Here is a 24,312-nt window from a genome sequence, read left to right on the forward strand (position 1 = left end):
CAATGTCCTTGCATCATCAAAAATACCAATCATAAAAAGATTTATCGTATTTTCCAACTAAATAAAAAAGCAACAATTCATTTAGCAAAAAAAAAAAAAGAAAAAAAGAAAAGCAACATTGAATATTGTTTTAGCGATCATATGCAGTTGAGAAGAATCCAAAGTCATTCTCCGAAAACGTGGGTGTCTGATCTACAGATCTTGTTCCTCGTCTTGGACCAGCCTAACAAAACAGGTCAATACTACAACTAAGCATACGTTCTTAAAAAAGGTCAGAGATAATATAATAAGATTATTAGGGAAAAAGAATCAAACGCTAAAAAAAAGTTGAAAATACACGAGGAATCCAAGAGCGCTGCTTATCTTATCTTATTTATTAAAAAATAACATTTTCTTTTTATGCTAAACAACCCCTTGATTTTGAATTATTATAAATCAAAAAGCAAGGCTGAAGAAGCCCACCCAAACACAGAGAAACCCGCAGGGTCCATAACATCCAACGTCTAGTGAGCACGCGCAACTCACGTGACACTTATTTGAATTTTATTTTGGGTCTCGCAGTCGCCGCCCTTATTCTATTTCAATTTAGATCGCCCTCTCTCTCCCTCAGCAACAAATACACACACGCATTGTATCTGTTGTACTAATCTCTCTCAATCTCTCTCGATCTCGAAACACTCAGTAGTAGTGTTTCTCGCTCGCCTTCATCTTCTCCGGTCTTCAATTCACTAGGTAATATAAAATCTCTCTCTCTCTCCCTCCCTCCCTCTCTCTCCCTCTCCCCAAAAAAATACACACACGCACTGTTTCTGTTGTACTTATCTCTCTCAGTCTCTCTCGGAAACACTCAGTAGCATTGTTTGTCGACCGACTTCATCTTCTCCGGTCGTTAATTCACTCACTAGGTAATATAAAATCTCTAATATCGTAGTTATAATTCCCCTATTTATGCCCTAGTTTATTATAATTGTATGTAATTGAACTCTTTAATTATATGATGTGTGTGTTTTAATAAAATTAGGGTTACATTTGTTGGCAGTTGAGTGTAGATGGAGACATCGGAGACTTCGAAGGACTGCGTGAGAGTCGCGGTGAATATTAGGCCTCTCGTGACAGCTGAACTAGCTGTCGGATGCACCGATTGTATTTCTGTTCCTCCCGGTGAACCGCAGGTGATTTGTGTGATTGTTGAGGTGTATATGTGAATTGTGATTGTGCTATTTTGTTTCGGAAGATTAATTGATTGACAATTTGTTGTGATGTGTGTTTGACAGGTTCAAATAGGAGCTCACACATTCACGTTTGATTATGTTTTTGGCAGCTCTGGGCAGCGTTCCTCGCGAATTTATGAGGAATGTGTTGCTCCCCTTGTTGATGCCCTTTGTCAGGGATATAATGGCACTGTTCTAGCTTACGGGCAGGTACTGTTATTAATAATGTCAGATTTATGATTCATGTTACTTAAATTACATATAAATGTTGTGAAATTTATCTTTATGTTTGTATTTATAGATGTGTGGCATATACATGTTTCCTATGCTTTTACCTGTTTGTACTTGATGCCTTAAACATAATATAATTAAGCCTCATCTTATTTTCTAACAATATGTTTTTTTTTTTCTTTATATGCGTCTTATCTCATAGACGGGGTCAGGAAAAACATACACTATGGGGACGAATTATAATGGAGAAGGGCAGAATGACGGGGTCATTCCTAATGTGATGGAAACAATTTTCTCAAGAGTGGAAGCTGCTAAAGAATCCACGGAATTCCTAATTAGAGTGTCATTTATTGAGGTATATAAAAGACATATACATTGTTCCATACTGGTTTTATGCATATTTGATACACTCAATATATTTAACTATAACTATATACCCAGATATTTAAGGAGGAGGTATATGATCTTCTGGATCCGAATCCAGTGCCATTATCTAAAGGTGAAGGAAAGCAAGCTGGTCCTGCAAGAGTTCCGATTCATATCAGAGAAACGGCAAGTGGAGGAATAACACTTGCTGGTGTAACTGAGGCTGAAGTCAGGACGAAGGAAGAAATGGCTTCTTTTCTCCTGCGTGGTTCTTTTTGTCGTGCTACTGGAAGCACAAATATGAATAGCAAATCCAGGTGCAACTCATCTCATTTATCGCCTTGTAATGAAAAGGAGCAAACTTTTGATTTGAGTATTAAAATTTACAAGTAACACTATTTCATGTTTGATATGAAATGCAATAATAAGTTTCACGCAATAATCATGTTTATGTTGTTTGAGCAATAGCATTAGCGTTTCTTGCAAGGACATACTGCACTAGCTGAAATTACCCGCGTTTTGATCATAGTTGTATATTTACATGTTTTATATAAGAAGGCTGAATGCTTTATCCTTATATTTTGAAAACTTCTGTTTAGTTGCTTCGAGGAAACGGTGCAATTTGTAGTAGTCAGACCAGCCCAAGAACCGTGTGCTATTAAATCCTCATAGCATGTGATTAGTTAAGTCAATGCATCAATATTAATATATGATTTTCTATTAAATACATCTGTTCAAACTTAGGCGCAATATCGTGAGTTTGTAATGTAATTTATGATATAAAAGTAGATATCATTTCTATAGCTATTGTGCTGAGCATACTTAAAAATCAATCCAAATCAAGTGCAGAACTTACCTGTCTTCTAAACCTGTATCATCTTTTCCTATTTCCGTATCGTTTGAGTTCTTTGAAGTGCCTTTCTTGCAGTTATTCCATGTAAAACCTGGCTTTTAACTCTGTCTATTATATGTTTTAGTCGATCACATGCAATATTTACAATTTCGATGGAGCAAAAGAGGCTTTCTTCTTCAGCTGGTGGGGATATGCCCGATTCAAACTGTGATATTCTGTGTGCGAAGCTCCATTTGGTCGACCTTGCAGGTTCTGAAAGAGCGAAAAGAACTGGAGCAGACGGATTGCGATTACGAGAAGGTTTGCTAATTTATAACCGAGAATAAATTTAAAATTTTGTTAAGCAAATGGCTTTAGGTTGCTGGTGGCAATGATGCATGGATCTCTTTTATTTTACTTCATCATGAGATTTGATAGTAACATCTTATTTAAAAGTTTGTAAATTTCCGTTTACTCAGGCATTCATATAAATAAGGGTCTGCTTGCTCTTGGTAATGTGATAAGTGCCTTAGGTGATGAGAAAAAGCGTAAAGAAGGAGGACATGTTCCCTATAGAGACAGCAAATTAACTCGTCTTTTACAGGCAGGTTTTTACAGTTTAAAGTATTCTAATATTTTATCATTATTGATTATTGATATTTTCTTTGGTTTAGCTATTCTGTACAGCCATGTTTTCAATGCCAATGCTGAACTTCCGATAGTGTGCTGCTTAAAATAAATAATAGCTGCACATGTCATAAGAATGTATTTGCTTTTAACTTTATAAGGGTAAATATGTCATGCTCATTGAAAGGTAAAAAAACAGTAAAATTTGATTCCTAGTCCAGTTTATTTATTAAGCACAGGTAGGAATTCTTTTCTGTAATTTTTGTTATTCGGATATAGTCAGTGTGCATTCTTTATTAAATGATTGATGAAAAAGAATTTCTTGGGTGGATCTATGTCTTGGTCCCACACAACATGATGCGGTTTACACATGTTATGTTACTATTATAATATACACTCAAATTTCTTCATGTATATCTACTTGGGAACAGTCTAACATAATATGTTGTATTCATTGTAAAGTTCGTAAAATACAGTAAACAGGCTGATATAATTTCCAAATTCCACCTAGGAGTGGCCCAAATGTCCATCTAAACTATGTCCATGAAGGACCACCTACCTGTTACAGTTTCTACTAAGTTAATGCTATTATGTGTTCCAGCTATGAATTGGGAAATGCATTCTTATTTGAGTTGGCATTTCCTGCAAGTCACTCACCCAGATTATAATAGTCAAGATGCATTTTTATTTGTTGACAATCTGTATATCTTATGTTTTATGCGTTTAAAGTGTTGTAGCTTATTTAGACTAAAAGTCAAATATAATTCCTAACTATTTAAAATTAATATATTAGGATTCTCTTGGAGGAAACAGCAAAACGGTAATGATAGGTATGCTTTTTATACATTTTCTTCATCTTTAGTTGATATTAATACATAGAGTGTATTTTATCACACAATTCATGTCATGATATATGAATTGAGTCAATATATGGATGCAGCTTGTGTAAGCCCTGCAGATACAAATGCAGAGGAGACACTGAATACTTTAAAGTATGCAAATCGAGCTCGTAACATCCAAAACAAAGCAATCGTGAGTTGTTATCTTTCTGTCATTCTTCAGAGTATCTTTTTGTCTTTCCCCAGAGTTCTGAAGCGATTCATTACATCTCTTTTATTTTCAAATTGCAGGTCAACCGTGATCCAGTTGCTGCACAAATGCAAAGAATGCAGAATCAAATCGAGCAGTTGCAGGCTGAGCTCCTTTATGTTCGTGGAGACTCTGGTACACCATTTGAGGAACTTCAGGTATAGTAATTTGATAAGAAAGTAAATGATGCCTATGACTATATTCTGTGAAGTTTTATGCTGTTTTCATTTTTATTCTGCATTCTCTAAAACTACACTATTACTATTATTTATTATTATTATTATATTCCAGATGTTGAAGCACAAGATTTCTTTGCTCGAGGCAAGCAATGCAGAGCTACAGAGGGAGCTTAAAGAACGCATGATCAGCTGTGAGCATCTCTCAAAACGAGCTATTGACGCCCAGGTATGAAGTAATGGTCATAACAAACTACTTGATGGTTTCTGGGAAGGCATTTCTACATGCTATTTGAGATTATTACGTGACAATTGAGGTGGTTCTGTATTTCAGGTAGAAAAAGATAATTTGATCATGAAACTCGAATCTGCTCGAAGTGGTAAATCATGGGAAGAGATCGACTCTGATTCAAATCAGGTACGAATCGGTGGTGGTGATTCTATTTATGTTTTTTAGCCTCTCTAATGTATGCTTATTATGTTTGGGCAGGATATTGGGCTGGTTAAAAAATATGTGACAAAGATCCAAGAATTAGAAAATGAATTGCTTCAAAGACAGAAGTCGAATACATCGAAGCACAATGAACTTGTAGATTACCTTGAATTGGAAGCTGTTGGTTTTGCTCCAAAAAATTTATTGTTTGCTGAGTCTGATACAGTAGCTGCAGATATTGATGGTAAGCTTCTTCTATATATTCTTCAGGCCCTAGGTAAAAGTTCATGAGGTCCATTCATCTCATTGAAAGCCACCAATTTTGTTTGTCTTTAGATTGTGGCTGACGCTTATATTGTTTCTTTCTTGTATTAAAAGTTTGATGCTTCACTTTGTGCTGCACAATCATATTTCACATTATATTATCATAATGAAAAAATTTCAAGTTGCACAAAACAATAATTTTTTAATCATTTGTAGGTGAGGCTGAAGTTGGAGTCAAAGAGTTAGAACATTCTAGTATACAAGAAAAACTGGATATGGAGCTTAAAGAATTGGACAAGAAACTTGAACAAAAAGAGGTATTTGTTTATTATCAAACTTTGTGAATGGAACTTAACTCCTGCTTCTTATCCGTGTACCTGCTTTATTTACTGTATGTGTCCATGATTATCATTACTGTTTAAATGGTCTCTTATTATAAGTCTTTCTCTAAATAGAGATGTGAAACAAAGAAAGACAATATATGCTAATGAAGTTCTGCTATGTTGATGATTAAACCACCATTTTCTGGACGATGACAAGATCATTCTACTTGCTCTGATGGGGCTGGTTTATGTTTAGCTTTTCATGCCGTGTGCCCTATATCACATATGCTTTCATGTTTTAGAATGAGTACGTGGAGTGGTTCTCAGCATAATTTGCCGTATATTAGATTCAAAGACTAAGGTACTATATGGCATGTACTGTGCTGTGGGGTATGCTTTTATTCGTTGACTGGTACTTCTAGAATTCTATAGTTCTCTTCCTCACGGGTCCCTCTGCTCTCAGCAGTGGAGTGAATGTATATGTCTAATTTTTTTTGGATAATTCGAATTGTATTAAGAAGAAACTTCAGATGCATTTAGAGAAACACCCACTGCTAACTGATGAGCCAAAAAAAACTAGTTAGAAACTAGACAGGAGGCAACAACGACAACCAAAAGATGCCAACTTAAGCTAAACTAAGAAAAACACTTGGACTAGCAAAGACCGACTGACCCAAAGATCACAGGAAAGCAAGATTAAATTCTTTAATCCTCTAAAAAATTAGATCATCTTTTTCCTAGAAAATATCGGTCGTTAAAATATAATTAAAAAAATTTCTTATTTACTGCATGTCCGCCTCTGAATATATTGTGATCAGTGGACTGTGTACTCAGTACTTCAGTGATTGTATTAAAATGTTTTTAAATTATCATAATTAGGAAAACGTTATTTTCATTCTAATATTTTTTAGTTACCTGTACTCTATATTTCTGTATCCATATACCTAAGGTTAAAAGGCTTCTTTTCACAGATAATGCTAATTTTGTAATGTTTTTTTTTTTGTCATTCCTTAATTAAGGCTGAAATGAAGCGGTTCGCGGGTGTTGATACATCAGTCCTTAAACAACATTACGAAAAGAAAGTTCAGGACTTGGAACAAGAAAAAAGAAAGTTGCAGGTTGAAGTGAACTTCATATTTCTTTTCCATGCTTTTCTTGGTAGTATTTTATTACTTACATATAGTCAATATCATGGTTGTTACGTCGGTAAGTCGAGTCGAGTCGACCGGAGTGTCCGGCAAGTCGAGTCGTGACTAGTCGTAGACTAGTCGACACTAGTCGACAAAGTATAAAATTAGTAATTTTATATATATCTACATATTCTACACTTCTACACACAATTGACAGCACAAATAGGATTATAGGAAGCAAAGTAAACTAAGACAGAGATGCAGAATACATACATGGCCAGCAGAAAACAGTAGGCAGAGAAACAGAATATACAATCTAGACATAGAAAAACGAAGAATTGCAGAATCTGGGCTTTTTTTAATACCTTGGGCTGGTTTTTTTGCAAATCTGGAACCAGTCGGGCGACTGGGTCGACCAGTCGGGTCGACAAGTCGACCCAGTCGACCAGTCATGAACCAGTCGAGCGAAATACTTACAAACAGCCAGTCGAGGAGGCCAGTCGACCGTCCTCCACCGACTGCTCGACTAGTCGTCGACTAGTCGCGACTAGTCGAGCGACGTAACAACCATGGTCAATATGCAGAAAGAGATTGAGCAACTGAGGTGTAATCTTTCAAATATATCATCCACTTCCGACGACAGTACTCAAAAGCTCAAAGAAAATTATCTTCAAAAGTTAACTTTTCTCGAGTCACAGGTAGATTTCTCTTCATTTTAATCTGGCTATATCATCATACAATGACTAAATTTACAGTTTGTTTTGTCAGGTTTCTGAGTTAAAGAAGAAACAAGATGCTCAAGCACAGCTTTTAAGGCAAAAACAGAAGAGTGATGAGGCAGCAAGACGTTTACAAGATGACATCCAGAGGATAAAGAGCCAAAAGGTGGTATTTAAAGTTCTTTTAAATTGTTTTTTTTTTATTTTTAAATAAGCCGATTCTGGAAGAGCTCTTTGTGACAAAATTCATCATATAGGTTCAACTACAACAAAAGATCAAGCAAGAGTCCGAGCAGTTCAGATTATGGAAAGCTTCACGTGAAAAAGAAGTTCTTCAGGTGCGTTTAGTGTAATGTTTTATATGAATCAATCAACTGATGATGAAGAATCTTCAAGGGCTTTAATCATGTGAAAATTACCCGTGTTTGTCTTAGCTCCAAAGGCTTCAATAGTATATTCTTTTATAGAAGTACCTTTGGAATTATCCGCTACATAGTGAAGCTGTATTTTTTTAGTTGCTCGGAGTAGGCTTATTATTTATCCTTTCAGGCTTCAGTACATGAAATCTGTTAAAATTATGCTTTGAATTTTAAATTAAGATTTGTTTTAATAATTAGTCGATGTTGACGTAATCCTTTACTCCCTCTGTCCCCCTCAGGTTTTTACATTGGGGGATGGGGGATTGGCACGCATTTTAAGACTCCTATAAAATATAGTATCACATATTATTTTAAACTTTTTTTTCCTTCTGAATAAAAATTTAATGTTTAAATATTTATACAAAAAAGCTAAATTATAAAAATAAGTTAGGAAACTATATTTTATATGCACCTTAAAATACTTGCCAAGCAATATAAATATACTGTAAAGAAATGAGAGGAAAGGATGGAGTAGTTAACTTAGATTAGGATTATATTTGAATTATTTTTGAATAGTTGCAGTGTTCTTAGGAAGATGGGCTATTTAAGTTATGTTCCTGGCTTATATGAAGCCCATCGAAATGATTATAATATATATGATTTTACATTATACCCTTCTTCTCTTCTCTATTATAATACTTATAGGCACTTAGAAATAAACCTAAAAAATCTTATTGTTTTACTCGGTCATTCTGAAAGGAAAGCCAACAGAGATAATATAATACACTGTTATGAACTGCTTACTGATAATAGAAAATAAAACAATAGGAATTTAAGAAACACAAAAACCAAAGGAAGCAGTTCAGATTTTATAATCCGACAGTGACTTCTAGCGGAATCAATTTGTTACCGCAGATACTAGAATGCTAATATATAATAATTAAACTAGATGTTTTGGAAACCCAGCACATTTGTGATTTTATGTATTTGATACTCGGGAGGTATATCGACATTTTATTAATTTGAGTTGAAATTATGGGGATAATTTGTGAGGGATAGATTTTGCACGGTTCCTGTAACATCCCACATCGATTAGATATGAGTATTTGGAGCCTTTATAAGCACAAACAAACAACTAATGTATACCAATTTGCTAGCACTATTGGGCCGACCTGAGGTGGGTTGTTGGGTCCGGTATGCATGCAGTTATGGGCGTGCAATGCAACTGAAATCATCAGCTTGCACTGAAAAATTCAACTCCTATGCTGTTAACATAATGTTATATCCTTTTTTTTTTTGAAAATACATAATGTTATATCTTTGATCCAACATGCACTTCATTTCTTCTGTTGCTCTGGAAGCTCCATATTATCATATTTTATGATCTCTAATGCATATGTAAGTAGCATCATGAAGCTATCATAATTATTTTTTTCTCAGATCATCGGTAATATGTGTATGTTTTGCTTATTAAACAGCTTAAGAAAGAGGGAAGGAGGAATGAGTATGAAATGCATAAGCTATTAGCTTTAAATCAAAGACAGAAAATGGTAAGTTATTCCATCTAGAGTGTATTGATCCTTCTCTTGTGTAACTTATACTAACATTGTATGCATTCTACATGCCAGGTTTTGCAAAGGAAGACGGAAGAAGCATCCCTGGCTACAAAACGGCTCAAAGAGCTATTAGAATCCCGAAAGGCTGCATCGCGTGGACCATATGGTATTGTTTTTTGGAAGTCTCTCTCTTTAATAGTATTATATTTGCTCTGTTTTCATTGTACTTTTCCTCTATTTTGCAGGCGATGGAAGTCGAAATGGTCCTGGCATTCAGGTAGAGGCTACTTAATTATAAAGAAATATTTGTATTTTTAAACTGGTAATATAGGAGCATGCTTCAAGTCTAGCAGTTAACTACTTCAAACTAGTTGGCTGGGAAATGGATTATGCCTCAATTACTAGTTCATACAAAACCAACCTGAACATATTTGATGTGTCAAAAGAATATGACACATACAGGAGGTTTCTATTGCTTTTATTGTCCTTCTTGGTTCTCTATTAGTAACTAATGATACCCTCTTATGCATAGGCATTGATGCATGCAATTGAGCATGAGATTGAAGTGACTAAACGTGTACATGAAGTACGGTGTGAGTATGAGCGTCAAATGGCAGAGTAAGTCGCTGTATATGATGTGTTACTAACGTAACACTTGATTTATTATTATGAGAATTTTTTTTTGACGTAAATTACTGATGTGTAGCTTGTATGTCACAGTTCATTTTCACATTATTTAATCATAACTGCTATTCATTCGGGCGCAATATGTCTTTCCGTTTTACAGTAAAACATCTTTAGAAAGCTTATATGTCCTTCTATCAATTATACATAAATTCGAAATATATTTGGTTTATTGGGAGGGGCTTACTAGTTCTCTTTCACATGGGTCCTGATCTATATATTAAGTCCATTTTATGCTGTGCTTCGTATACCGAGATGAAATTACAACCTTTGAGCTTTTACATAAGAGAAAGTTATATTAAAGGTTTTACTCTTATAACTATCTACCTATTTTATTGGTGTCGTTTTTGATGGAATCCATCAAATTCATTTTTGCTTATAGAATTCCTTAATTTATAGGAGGGCTAAAATGGCCAAGGAGGTGGCAGAACTGAAGGAAGAAGCACAAGCTCTTAAACGAAGTACTTTAAGGTCTGAAATGTTCTTGCTATATATGTCATAAAAATCTCTGCACCAGATGACACTTCTCTTCCCTTTTTTTATGACTATATACACACACGCGCACGCACACATGTTTTTATGTATGATTTGCACACTGTCTTATATAATAACATGGCTTGTATATGCAATGCAGTGATTGTCCTCAGGCAATGTCACCAGGTGCCAGAAATTCAAGGATTTACGCTCTTGAGAATATGCTCTCGACGACATCGAGCACTCTTGTCTCTATGGCATCTCAATTATCAGAAGCAGAAGAGCGAGAACGAGCCTTTAATGGCTCTGGGAGATGGAACCAAATTCGATCCCTACCTGATGCGAAGACAGTTTTGAACTTTCTATTTAATATAGCATCCTCTGCAAGGTAAAAAAAATTTGTTTCAATTGCAAATTTCGAAGATGCTTAGCTGTTGATTGTCTTTGGATTCTCAGCGAAGTGAAGATTTATCTTCTCATTACAAATTAAAGAGATATTAATAGCTTCTAATTACCTCTGTTTACCTTTTGTAAAGGTGCTCACTATGGGATAGAGAAGTAAATTGCAGAGAGAAGGATTGTGAAATTAGAGATCTGAAGGAAAAAGTGGTGAATCTGATTGGGCAACTTGAAATGCAGAAGGCTGAGTTTATACATCAAGAGAAGTTGTGGGTATGTACTGTGATATGATGCTGTACTTCCCTTAAATTTAGTTTTAGATGGAGTGATCGATACTAAAGAAGGCCCGACCCACCTTGTTCCCCTCTTTACTTTTCCCTGCTAATAAAAAATCCATGTGTTATAAATATGCATAAAAAATGAACTTGAATACTTGATTATAAAGTTATCTGGATCTAATAAGTGGTCCTTGTTTAACTTGCTACTGTAAAAGAATTCAGCCATTTAAATAATCCAGTGTGATACTTTTTGGTAGAAGGCTGATTTGTTGTGTGTTTCTAGTAAGCTTACATATGTAAATATGGTAACAGAAATCTGCTTTGAAAAAACCTCACAAGGAAAAGGAATCAAACTCTGGGAATTCCATACAGAGCAATGACGAAGTACATGCATATGACCTGCGGATGAAGGTAATTGCTTCATTGCTTGATGTATATAGCAAATATGTATTTTCTGTTCAAATAATAATACACTGTCTTCTTATCTGCTGCTATTATTTCAGGGATCTCGGAAGTCAATGCTCTACAATGGTGCGGGAAACTTTGTCGAGTTACTGGAAGATATGGATACATCTGAGTCGGATCACTCGAGCTGTGAAGTTGATGATGTTGATTGGGAATATTCTAGGATTGCGAAAGGAAGAAGACGCAAAACCAAGAGAAAAATGTCTAAATCTGATGAAAGACATTTAGTTTCACTGTCGAATTCAAGTCATTCTGATGACAAAGAAACAGTGGATACGATCCCAGCAGCGGAGCATGATAACATGTTGAAGGAAACGTTTGATGTGCGCTGTTGTTCTTGTAGCAAACAGTCCTTTTGCAAGACATCAAAATGCGAATGTCGAGTTGCAGGGGGTAACTGCGGTGTTTCATGTAGTTGTAATCCTAAGAAGTGCAGCAATAGGGAAGTTAGTATCAAGGATTTGGGTGCTATGCCTCAATTAGAACTGCATGAAGGCACAGGGAATGTTTCCAGCATTGATGAAACGGAGACAAGCCACACTCTTGCTTCTCACGGTGCAATGTTACTTAACACAGCACTTTCGAATATTCCAGTCGAGACTAAGAATGACACTGCAGCAAAGAGAAAGCCACTATCTGACATTGGGAACACAAAGGTAGTTCTACTTATTCCTTATTCACCCTATAACCAGGATAACTTGCATAGTGAATTTAGGGAAATGCTTTGTTAGTCTTGCGTTGGTATAATAAACATTTGGAGCTGCAATCCTATTTGCAAACTTTTCAAGTTATATTTGCTAACTGAGAACTTGAACTGCCCCAGGTAATGTCAGATGCACCAAAGCCTGAACAGAGGAAGAAATGGCGCAAACCATCATTCAAAATAGTTCAAGAAGCTCCAATCTCTTCTCAAATAGAGTGTTCTGAAGTTCCAAACAACACACAAAGTACTGTATCCGAGTCTGATGTTCCTCTGAAATTACCAAGAGCTATGAGATCAATGTCATCGGATACCGTTTTGAAAGAAAGGAACTTTGACCAGCCGAAAGGTCCTGTCACTAGCAAGGAGGTTGACACTCAAGTTCCAAGAAGTCCGTGCCAACAAGCAAGACCAGATGACAAGGAAAATGGCTGTTAAGGAGAACGGCAGTTTCTAAAATTTTACCTAGAGTATTGCTGAGCCTGAAATATATTCGAATGGAAAGTTTAGTGTGCTGGTAAGGAGATTAATCAATCTCCGTCCCCCCACCCAACCATCAGTGGAGCATAATTTCACCTTTCAATGTAATTAAACAGCAATTCTGTTCACTACAATCTGTTTAACCAGAACTAATTATGTTTGCTGCAATCTGTTTAGCAAGAAATGGTTTTCCTGTTTTGGGATCTGAAGTCGAAGAAAATGAGATTCTTGATTACTTTCGATGTCTGCCACTCCCTCTTTCTATAAAGTATACTCCCAGTAAAGTATAATCCCTCTATCTTTTAAGACTCTTATAAAGTAAGTATAATTTTATAATATTTTTCTTTAAATAAAAATTTGACGTTTAAACTTTTATTCAAAGAAATAAAATTAAGAAAAACATTAGAAAACTATATTTTATAAAACTGTGAAAATACGTATAAATAATGAACGTAAGCAACTTGAGGCTTGGACGGAAGGAGTATTAAGAAACAATCCTGATGGGAGGGAGTATTAAAAAACAACCCTATGTTGCAACTTGCAAGCATAAGCTGGCATCCACAGAAGATACAATTATTATCACAGCTCAGAGTAACTAAAGGTAAATTAAAAAGTTTAAACAAGAGGTGAAAACTAAAATTAGATAATTATTCAAATATAATGAAGCAAATATTTTCATTTCATTAGAATTGTTAGTTTTGAATGTTATTTTTGGGGTAAGCAAAATTAAAAATAAAACAATAAAAACAGCATGGAATGAATAATTTAAATGTTAGTTAGATTTAAATACATATGTTAGTTAGATTAAATTTTTTTTTGTTGTCAGGAATCCATTTCATATATTTTTAATCTTTTTTTGTTGTCAGGAATCCATTTCATATTTCATACTGACCTACTACTTTTTACATGTAAAGACTCAAAATAAGCCAAACCATTCCATATTTCATACTCGCTTACATCAGATGCAAACCCATTTTGCCCATTTGCCAATAACCACTTGGCCTATCCTAGTCATTTACAAGTTCTAACAAAAAATTATGACAAAGAAACATCCTGCAATCTTCACAAATGTCTAAGCATTAAAATCCATTATCAATAAACAAACTAAATCCATAATTCAAAGAACAGACATGAAGGCAAGATTTAACCATCATAGGATGTACCCTCCACCACAACTACTGATCCACATTCCAATATTATTTTCCATGGTCATTTCATTTGCTGATACAAGATTTCTTCCGTCACCTCCGGCCATAAACATGCTTTCCATAACTTTTGTATGACAAACTAAGATTCACAAGTATCCAAAGGAACAAGTTAATCTATTTTCTTTCCCACATTATGATCTTCACAGATATCCACATCTACTACATATTTTTCCTTGTCACTGAAACCCATTTTTTGATTATTATCTATACAATCACCATCGCCGCTTACCTCCGCCCTCAAGCTTTTTGAGTTGGCAGTATCAGATTGATGTGATACTGGAACTGGCTTTGCAAGATCCTTCGAAGTGAGCGCCAATAGTGTGCCACTGGAAATTAAATCTTGGTCCTTTTTAATTTTCTCTTCAGGTCCACCATCACCTACTTGTCTTTGGGCCTGCCCTGGATTTCCAAAATGGTTACGCTCTTTCTCCCTCATTGTACACCCTCTGTCACTGTCTTCGTCTTCTTGACTAGGTTTTTGTGATGCATCCACGGATTTAGGTATCACATTTTCCAAAATGTTAGCCTCAATCTTGATTACAGGGCCAGAGGTGACAGCTTTATTTCTCTCAGATGATACATTCAGTTTAGGACTGGCATGCCTCTGGCTCTGGATACCCTGCACAATTGCTTGTTTCACAGAATGACCCTGAATGTGTTGACTACTTGTAGATCGTGAGACACTTGGCGGCACAGTAGAATATGTGGAAAATGTAGTTGCCAGACCAGTACGAATGTAGTGCACATTACTGGGTAATGAGTTTCCACTACCAGCCCCTACAGACGCTCCTCCAGCAGGCATAATTCGTACGGCATTCTTAGCCTGTGCAGCCCTTAACAATGATGCTGCATCAGATGGAGTGGCGATACGAGCGCCCGCAGCTACTGCGGCAGCTTTTACTAGCTCACCATCTGGACCAGGAGAGTGCTTCATTGATTGAGCTTTTAAGTTAATCCGAGCTTTAGATGAAACCCCTGCTGCGATGGATTGTTGTGTGGCAGTTTTCACAAGGTCTTGTTTAGCTGCAGGTCCTAGTATCCCTGATCGTTGTGCTATTGTTGGGACTGAGTCTGGGTAAGATATATTGGACCGTGGAGTTACGGTTGGAAGAGAATCAACTTCAGATTGAGGTTCAGACTTTATGCCTGCAGAAGTTTCAGCATCACAATGGATAGAGTTGCTGGGCATAATAGCTAAACTCGTTGAACCTGTTTCCAAATCACAGAGGACATATGAGTAAGAAAAGCAGAACTAAAATTAGCTTTAAAGTTTAGAATTCTAGGTTTAAAGCATATATCTGTAACTTAAGACGAATAAATGCCCAGTTTGATAGTAAGAAATTAGGGTTATGAGTCAAATACTAGTGAAATGAAAATTTGTGCTACATGTCTCAATCACAACCCTTTAGAACAGTGGAGAGCGAGGGGGTGAATGCTGTGATTAGAATGAATTCCCTGACTTATTTTCATAAACATAGATCACTTGCCAAATTATTGCACAGTAATTGTCCTAAAAATCTCTAGTCAACACCGAGATCGCATAATTACCTGATAAGCTAACAACTTATTATCAGATAATCAATGAATGTTCCCCTTACTACTAATGCACCTTTCCAAACAGAGTAAACTGCAGCAAATGGATAACTCCGGCAGTATATTATTTAGCATGACCCGAAGAAAACAAAATCTTGTATAAATTGCTACAGAATATTTGATTAGTTGCTAGGTAACCATCTCTTTTTTGTATATATAATAATATGCAGAAGAACTACTTACCAGAGGAGAAAGATGCCTTCAGCTTATCTGTCATAGGCATATTAAGGGCTAAAGACACTGCCCGGCGAGCTGCAAGCTGCGCCTCAGAGAGTTGTGAATTCCTTCCTAAATTAGAATTGCCCTTCCGCTTTCTAATAATGTTCCACCTCTGCATTTTCAGAATCTCATATAAATTAGTGCATAAGAACCAAGATTGAAACAGTTGCAAAAGATGTCTAGTGACCACTGCAATCACACACATACAATAGAAAGTTTCTCCTCAGGTGGGTTCTAGGAAACCTGGGGGAATTAGACATTGCAGCCATACTGGATAAAAATAGAATAGTGACACATTTGCTATAGTTTATTTCATAAACAGTTCAGAATGAGGCAATTTTACAGAAAACACGTGCGAAAAGTGGAGTTGACAATGGTCTTTACTGTTGCATATACTCCCAATCCGGTCAAGTAATTTAGTGTAGTATTATTATTCTAAACATGTAGACTTCTGCCCGGTGTATCATATTTATAAATATAAACAATTTTTAAATTCAAATGTGAAGAGGCTCATATTACTTCAAGTTATCTCAATCACATACAATATACTAATTTACAGAAACAAACATGTAGCTACAAGTATTACTTCGATTGAAGAGTTTTAGAAAAGATGAAGCATCTAATGGAGCAACAGAAGTTCCTACCAAGAAGTAAAAACTATAAACAGTGGTCAGAGGGAATTATGGTCATGGAATACTAAAATGGAGATGACACAGCTATACAAGGGGTTATATAAGATGAAAGGCACACTGAGCCTCATCCAGCGTAAAATATATTTATTGCAGGACTCAAAGATTACAGGACATCGAATATATTTATTTATGCATAGGAATGCGTAAGGGTGGCAATTTCGGGTAACGGGTCGTGTTCGTGTCAGCAATCAGGTCAATTTTGGGTCAAGCTAAAATCACTTAAAATTGAATAAAACTGAAAATCGAAGTTACTAGAAAATAAATTCTAATTTCGGGTCAATCAGGTGATTGTCGGGTCACTTCGGGTTTTGCCTCAGTAAATCGGGTTGCGGATCGGGTCGAGTCTGATATTGCCACCCCCATATAAGAATGCGAAATCAAATTTCAATTTTCAGTAAGTACCAAATCTAGTAAATTAACATATTACTAATATCTTAGGTTTAGCACAAAAATAAAAATAAAACAAAAGTGAATGATTAGACAAAGCCTAAAAAAACAAGTAACTAATTATCTTTGACAACAAAGAACATAAATCACAAGTCGGAAAAAATAGAAATATTCTAGAAAATATTAATATTTATTATGGTTGAGTCTAGGGGTCCATAAAACCAACTAAACTGCCTAGTTTTGTTCGTTTTTCATTTTTCTTTTTTCTATTCAAGTTTTAACCCTAATACCTAGATCATTAGTACCAAGCCATATTATTGCCAACTTAAACTTTCCTTGGCAAGCTGCCAAGTTCCAATTCTCATATCATCTAGTCATCTTACCGACTGTGATCAGTATCAATTAGAGAATCTTGGTATCAGCTATAGTGAGATGCAGTCTACAGATCTTGGTAAAGAGTAGTAATGCAAGTCATGCTTGTTTTAACTCTACTTGACTCTCATCTTTCTTTACTATTTTTTTGAATCACTTCGGAGCATCTTAATATATTATGTTTTGTACTACCAATTGTTTGATAGAAGTCCTAGACCCTATGTACTTCAAGCATGCTTGATTAAAGATGAGCACCACAAACCCATACAAATCATGTGATTCTTCTTTGCTTTCTTTGCTCAGCTTTCTAATGCAGTTGAGATCTATAAGTTTCTCACATTGTTCTGCTTTATCTGCGCCTAATGTAGATGGGAATCTTACATTTCAGAGAGTCCCAGGAGATGTTCATATAGTAACTACAGTTTCAATTTAAATTAACATATATAATTACATTCTTAATTAGAAGAAAAAATAATAAAATGAAAAATGGTCATGTATTTATTTACTGCATCTCTATCTGCAAGGACTTTCTTCCTGGCATAGCGTATATCTCGTATCATTTTCGATTTATTTGGTCATAGGGGTCTAGTTCGATGTAGTTGTAGTCTTTTGTGCTACGTATATTGTTGCAGATGTCTTGTGGATCACGAAATTTAAATGTGAAAAGATGTCAACTAAAAAAAATTCTGTACTGCAGGTTTATAAGAAAACTGATGCACGTGTAATACATTAATAGTGCAGCAGAATTGATGCCCAACAACGCGGAAAAAGTTGGATCAAGAAGTTGAGTAAAGAACAAAGATCAGTTGAGCAAAAAAAAACCTGAGATAGTTGGGAAGCTGATCGTTCACTCTTGAAGTCGCCTTTCAATATATTTGCCCAATTACCTTCGCCACACTTCTTTACAGCAGCAATTAATTCTAAATCCTCCGCAGCAGACCATGGTTTCCTTCTCCTTCGAGGAGGTGGGTTGCCACCAGCCAACCCATCAGTATCCAGCCCTTCGGTAGACGTTGGCTGTTTCTGGACAGAAACTGGAACTGTAATATTTGTCCGCCCCCGTACAAAGCTTGACGGATGTAAGCTTTCTGAGGAAACTCTAGCTGCTTGTCCACTAGGTATCTTAATAGTCAACGGAGCCTCGACTGTGGAACCATTTGGTACAGTGGAGCTACTTGGCATGCCAGAAGCAGCAAGTACCTGACAAAATTATGGTTTAACATATAAACCATAACAGAGAAGAAGTGCCACATACAATGGAACATTGACCAAAACATGAAACTTTATCAGTCACATATTTTAATTATACAACAATTTTTAGAGATACTTATTTATGTTTAGAAAAAAAAAGCACTGCTTGAAATTTTTGCAAAAATGCTAGTGATGTCACCAATATAGATTTGGTGAAAGTAACAAAATGGCAGCATTTCTCTTTGTTGAGAATCCCCAGCCAAAGAAAATGTATGACAGGAAAAAGTCATCTATCTATTTAGACTAACAATTTTGGTAATAGTTGTCAACCAAATGTGGACACATCTTGCTCAATAAAAACACTGTTTTAATTATCAATTTATCATGTGGTTTCTTCTGCTTACAACACAACACAACTGGCCGCGTATTTATATTTCTAAACAATGTAAATCAATTCAGCTTGTATCTTTAATCATTGAACATCTTTGAGACTTCTATATAGAGCAGTAATGCTTCAAATTCACATAGAAGTTACTTAGTGACTAAACAAACATAATAATTTGTGTGAAAGTAGCAGCATGCTTGTGCATAAGCAAATAGTGTAGAAATTCACCTTCACACATGCTACAGCCTCAGCAGAAGCTTCTGGCGTAACATTTGGTAAAGCTTCAATTTCATAATCAAGATCACTGTCATCATCCTGTATAGCGACATGAAAGAAAGATGATATTCATCTTAGTGAAACTTTTTTTTAAGCAACTTTGAATCTCAGAAGAATACCATATGTGTTCACATGTTTGAATTAGTAACAACGCTATACACACATATACGGCGGAATAGAAGCTGCAGGTATTTAGAGATATCCACAGAGTGTCTTTTTTTTTTTTTTTCCTATTATTCCAATGATGTGCATTTTCTATTTATCAATTTACAATGTTCCATTTCATGTTTAATGCTTAAAGTCTCATATCATCTAAACAATGTTTTTTCCTATGCTGAAGAAGTTTGATGTAATTAATGACCCTAATAAGACAATACACCTATGCATAAATTTCATTTGAGCAGATTGAGTGATTTGATATACATATTGATCGTGTCGGTGTCAATTGTTAAATCACATGCATATTATATTTAAAACCAACTATTAAAGTCATATGCTTCCATTAATTAGTATGTCTTTCTTATGTATAACAGTTCACCAAATATATATCATTGGAGGCATATTTGTTATTTTCACATGTCTCCAACATCTAAGTTGAAGTGTAAAAGCATTATTACATGCAAGTAGTTTAATAATACAATAATAATAACCGGCTAGTTTAATTTATAATATAAGCTGTGGAGAACACCAATCCTCAACAAAACATAAAACTAGATTTGTTTAATCACACTCATCTTACATCTTAGTGGGGATAAGTATTAAAGTCATGACTCGTCTAATTCAGATATATTAAATTAGTCACTCATTACAAAATTGATTGTGTGTGTGTGTGTAGTGTAGTGTAGAAAATAGAAATAATTGTATTATCTATTATATTAATAATGGGGTTCGGAGTTTATTTATTATAGAGCCTGGTGCTTACGGTCCATAGTCCATTAGGTTATTTAATTAGGTATTCTATTCTCTTATAACATTGATGTACACACCTAATATTAATTAGACTTGATCAATATACAGTGATATCTACACTGTTTTGAATCTCTTTTCTTGATTGCGATCTACCCAAGCTATCTTTTTCGTGTTCCCAATACGCAAAGCTTTGTTTCCACATGTTGTCCTGCATCAAATGGTACTACGAGCTTTGGCTTCTCCATCGAATTCTCTTGATTGTTGGGAGATCTAAGATTTTATATTTTGGGGAGATGGGGGGAGTATTGTTCACTATTCACCTCCGGAAAATCACTGTTCGACCTAGGGGGGAATCTGGAAAAGGAAAGTCAACCAAATCTGGGAAAATAGAAGTGGAGGCTAGAAAAAAAGGGTGAACGCTGCTTCATAAATAAGAAGTGGTAGGCCTTTTTTTATATGTTCTGCAGAACAATTATTTGGTAACTTCAAATTTCTAAAAATATAGTCCATTTCATGAAGTTTCCGGAAATAACAAAAGAGTTCCTTCTACAGAAAGTTTCAAATCAGTCCCTAACTTCAGATATTTGACAGTTTAACCACCAGAGGGCAGAGGCGGCTCAAGCATACTTGAGGCCTTAGGCAAAAGAAAAATATTGAGGCCCCTAAATAATTCTTTTTGCTTTTTGATGCACAAAAGTTTCAGTCGAATATTTGTAATCAAGTTCAGCTATCATTTTCTTCTCTATAGATAACATAGCCAAACTATTCGACCTCTCTTTTGACATAGTCATTTTCTTCTCTATAGATAACATAGTCAAACCATTTAACCTCTTATGTGATATAGTTGATTGAAGGTAGTTTTTTATCAACTTCAACTTGGAAAAACTTCTCTTAGCGGTAGGTACAGTAACAAGTATTGTCAGTATTATTCCATATATATTTTAAGTGGCTATTTAAATAGATACTTGAGACACAAAAGTAATACTTGATTAATTACTATTATAGTAAAATACTTGTGTAATGATAGTTGGTCCACTTCAATTTAGAATTTTTAAATATTAATTAAATACACTCATATTAAAATTTTACTATATTTAAAATTTGTGGCCCCTAAAATAACAAGGCCCTAGGCACCGGCCTAGGCCAGCTCCCCCTAGAGCCGGTACTGTTAATCGCTGAAGCTTCGAGTTTTGACATTTCAGCCCTTAAAACTTCTGTGTGTAAAATGAACCGGGTAGAACCGGGCACCCCTTTGCTCAAGGATCAATTTGTTTTTAGTGTGTTCAAATTTGGGTCCACTATGATTTTATTCGAATGTAAACCTATTAATACCTCCGCATCCAAACCAAATATGAACCATTATCGTATTTTTTATTATCATATCAAGTTTATCATTCTAAAATTAATACCCTTCACTTGCTAGTTTCGGGTTTCTTTGTACCTCAACCACTGTCCCTCAAGCAGAGTAGGAAATTTTTCTTCATTCCAGTCCGGTCTTGCATGGAAAATAATTGTTCTTGCCTTCTACAAAACTCGTGGACAAGTTTTCTCTAATAAGGGGAGAAAGTAATAAGGGAGAAAACAAAGGGAGATTGATAGAGAACGGAACTGAAAATATATAATCGTTATTAGTGTGTGTGTGTTTGTGTGTATATATATTGTAAGAATAAATAAATGTATTTATATATTTATTACTCCCTCTGTCCCAACCATTTATTTACACTTCACATTTTGGGATGTCCCTTCCAATTTTTTGCATTTTAAAATTTACCAAAAAAATTGAAAAAAATTATAATACAAAAATTAAAGACATTCACTACTTTCCTCCAATATACTCACTTTATACATTAAACATTAATCGGTCCTGCCACTATACATACTTTTCTTTCTTTTTCTCCCTTTAGTTATTTCCTTAATCCAACCCATATGTAAACATTTGGGTGGGAAGGAGGGGGTATATACGTGGAGTTATATATTTATAATATAGCCCAGCTGTTACTACGGCCCTTAATCTGTTCTCTAACATATTGACGTAATCCCTGCATACTAATTAGACTTGATTATATATGATGCTTCTGATATCATTATTGATTTGAGTCTCTTTTTGGTGCAATCCATATTCCATAGTCTTTATCCCTTTTACAGGCGAAGCCCTTCAGAGGAATGGGTTTTTTGCCAGTCCTGAGCCTACAAATTCATTGAGGTTTAACTATTCAAATATATAAACAAAATTTTCATAAACGAGTAAACTTACCAGAGGTTCAACCTCTTCGTCCAATACTTCAACTAAAGATGTATTATAGGCCAAACGACGCCATAACATTTGGTACTCTCTCGGATTAGATATACCAGTGCTGGTCTTTCTCACCATCTCATTCCAATCAAACTTTTCATCCGCAACTCGAGATAGCTCTTGAAGTAATGCCAATACAGTAGTTGGAGAATACCTTCATACATCACAACTTCTACGTCACATACACATAAATATAATTCAAAATAAACACATAAATTAGCACAAACACACAAAATGCTGATAGTATAATCTATTATAATAGCATAGACTATACATTCAATTCAAATATAGTGAACATCACAGTGCATACAATTTATGCATAACAGTAACTTTCACGTTTCTCGTCGCGCTAAAAATTGTTTTACACCGAAATGCTCAAATGAATTTGAATTTCAAAATTTCTAGAACAAATTACACTCCTATAAAAAAAATTAACAGATATTATATAAAAACAATTATCTATATGTAATCAGATAACAACCTTTGCAAGACGATTGCGATGTCTTCTTCGGAGATGAATCCGCGTTTCCGCTTCTTCGTGTTCTCAATCATTGTGATTTCTCCGCAACTGAAATTCCGGTACTTAAACCCTAACTAACAACCGGGGGTTTAAGAAGCAAATTCAGCTTTCATACCGCGTTGTGATGGAAGAAGACGCGCCGCCGAGCTGAGCTGAGAGCGTAGAAAACACGCGCCGTCGGGAATATCGGCGAGACTTGAGAGAGACCGGTGGAGAGAGAGTGCGGGCAGAGAAGGGAAAAATTCTGGAAAATGAATTCGGGAGAATGATGTGAAATTACGAAAGTGACCTTGTTGTATAATTTTGATTTTTTTTTTCCAGTGTGCCGAATCTCCAGTTGTTGACATCGACGGTGTGAGGTTAAATACCAGGTGTGTGGGTCATAATCGTGGATTTGGTGAAAGTGAATAAATTATTCGTTGGTCTTCTTTTAATAAACTTTTAAACGGAAGAAATGTGTAAGCATTATAACATAATATAGTGAATCTGTCAAAAATACCCCCTTTATAATTCTTTTGCGATTTTACTTTAAATATATTTATAAAAATATTAATTTTTTAAAAATAATTGCAAAAGTATAATGAGCAGCCAAATGAACTTCACTTAAGGGTCTGGGATCCTCGGTCCCCTCTTTGTGTCTCCCTATGTGTCCCCTTCTTTTTATTGATTAGTTCTTTTACTTCTCACGGGATCTCTTGTCATTGCAAAATACAAATAAATTACAAGTATTCAACTGAGTTATTTTCTGTGAACTCTGAGATAAAATCTTTTGTAATTGCAGGCTTAATTTATTTCTTCTCAATGTAGACTTCAATTTTATATATTATCAATCATCTTTTTTTGTTGCATTAAATATTAACTCCATGATGTATAGTTTGGTTTATCAAAAAAAATGTACCAGTGAATTTCCTTCATATACCAATTTAATTTTATTAGATTAAATATTATATAAATAACATCTCAATTTTTTAATATAATTTAAGTCATAAAGAAAGTTTTTCTTTTGCTTTCAAATTTAATAATATTAAAGTTTACAAAATTTTAATTAATTATTTAATATAGAAAAACCTAAACATAAAATTACTGCATAGTATTATATTTATATCATGTAAAAAATATTTTTAGTTGATTATGTACTATATGGAAAAGATAATGTAAATAAAGTATATCTTTGCTTTTAAATTTAATAATATAAAAATTTTCAAAATTTTAATTAATTATTTCATGTAGAAAACATAAAAATAAAGTTACTATATAATATTATATTTATATCATGTAAAAAATATTTTTAGTTGATTATGTACTATATGAAAAAGATATTTAAATAATTGAGATATATTTCTATAGATTTGAAAAAGTTTATATAATAAGCTCCGTGAAAAAATAAATAAGAATTATAGAATTATAGATCACGTGATAAGTAAAAGAACGGACCAATAAAAAAGAGGGGACACGGAGACAAAGAGGGGAT

The 24,312-nt window shown here is 34.9% G+C and overlaps 2 protein-coding genes across 6 annotated transcripts; one reads left to right on the plus strand and one right to left on the minus strand.

Moving 5' to 3' along the window:
• Positions 1 to 568: 568 nt before the first annotated feature.
• Positions 569 to 13,038, plus strand: LOC108223731 (kinesin-like protein KIN-4C). 5 transcript variants are annotated; one of them, XM_017398122.2, is made up of 29 exons: positions 574 to 732; positions 855 to 905; positions 1,040 to 1,172; positions 1,275 to 1,421; positions 1,645 to 1,797; positions 1,884 to 2,125; positions 2,786 to 2,961; positions 3,120 to 3,244; positions 4,061 to 4,097; positions 4,208 to 4,299; positions 4,398 to 4,514; positions 4,648 to 4,761; positions 4,867 to 4,950; positions 5,023 to 5,209; positions 5,446 to 5,546; positions 6,572 to 6,670; positions 7,267 to 7,380; positions 7,451 to 7,567; positions 7,659 to 7,739; positions 9,239 to 9,310; positions 9,389 to 9,482; positions 9,562 to 9,593; positions 9,849 to 9,934; positions 10,400 to 10,471; positions 10,635 to 10,862; positions 11,011 to 11,146; positions 11,464 to 11,562; positions 11,655 to 12,272; positions 12,440 to 13,038. In XM_017398122.2, the coding sequence occupies exons 3-29, from the start codon at positions 1,050 to 1,052 to the stop codon at positions 12,752 to 12,754; spliced, it is 3,861 nt and encodes a 1,286-aa protein (XP_017253611.1). In that variant the 5' UTR covers positions 574 to 732; positions 855 to 905; positions 1,040 to 1,049; the 3' UTR covers positions 12,755 to 13,038. The 5 variants fall into 5 exon arrangements, with proteins under 5 accessions (XP_017253613.1, XP_063949834.1, XP_017253611.1 ...); XM_017398121.2 differs by having other exon boundaries at positions 576 to 732; positions 852 to 905; XM_017398124.2 differs by lacking the exon at positions 855 to 905 and having other exon boundaries at positions 569 to 732.
• A 680-nt stretch (positions 13,039 to 13,718) lies between these two features.
• Positions 13,719 to 23,170, minus strand: LOC108223693 (uncharacterized). Its single transcript, XM_017398071.2, has 6 exons — positions 22,803 to 23,170; positions 22,283 to 22,475; positions 19,072 to 19,158; positions 18,090 to 18,467; positions 15,781 to 15,928; positions 13,719 to 15,213 (listed from the first exon to the last, which is right to left on the minus strand). The coding sequence occupies exons 1-6, from the start codon at positions 22,871 to 22,873 to the stop codon at positions 14,114 to 14,116; spliced, it is 1,977 nt and encodes a 658-aa protein (XP_017253560.1). The 5' UTR covers positions 22,874 to 23,170; the 3' UTR covers positions 13,719 to 14,113.
• Between the last annotated feature and the right edge of the window lie 1,142 nt (positions 23,171 to 24,312).

The sequence above is a fragment of the Daucus carota genome, chromosome 5 (genome assembly GCF_001625215.2).
Source record: "Daucus carota subsp. sativus chromosome 5, DH1 v3.0, whole genome shotgun sequence".
In the NCBI taxonomy this organism is placed as follows: Eukaryota; Viridiplantae; Streptophyta; class Magnoliopsida; order Apiales; family Apiaceae; genus Daucus; species Daucus carota.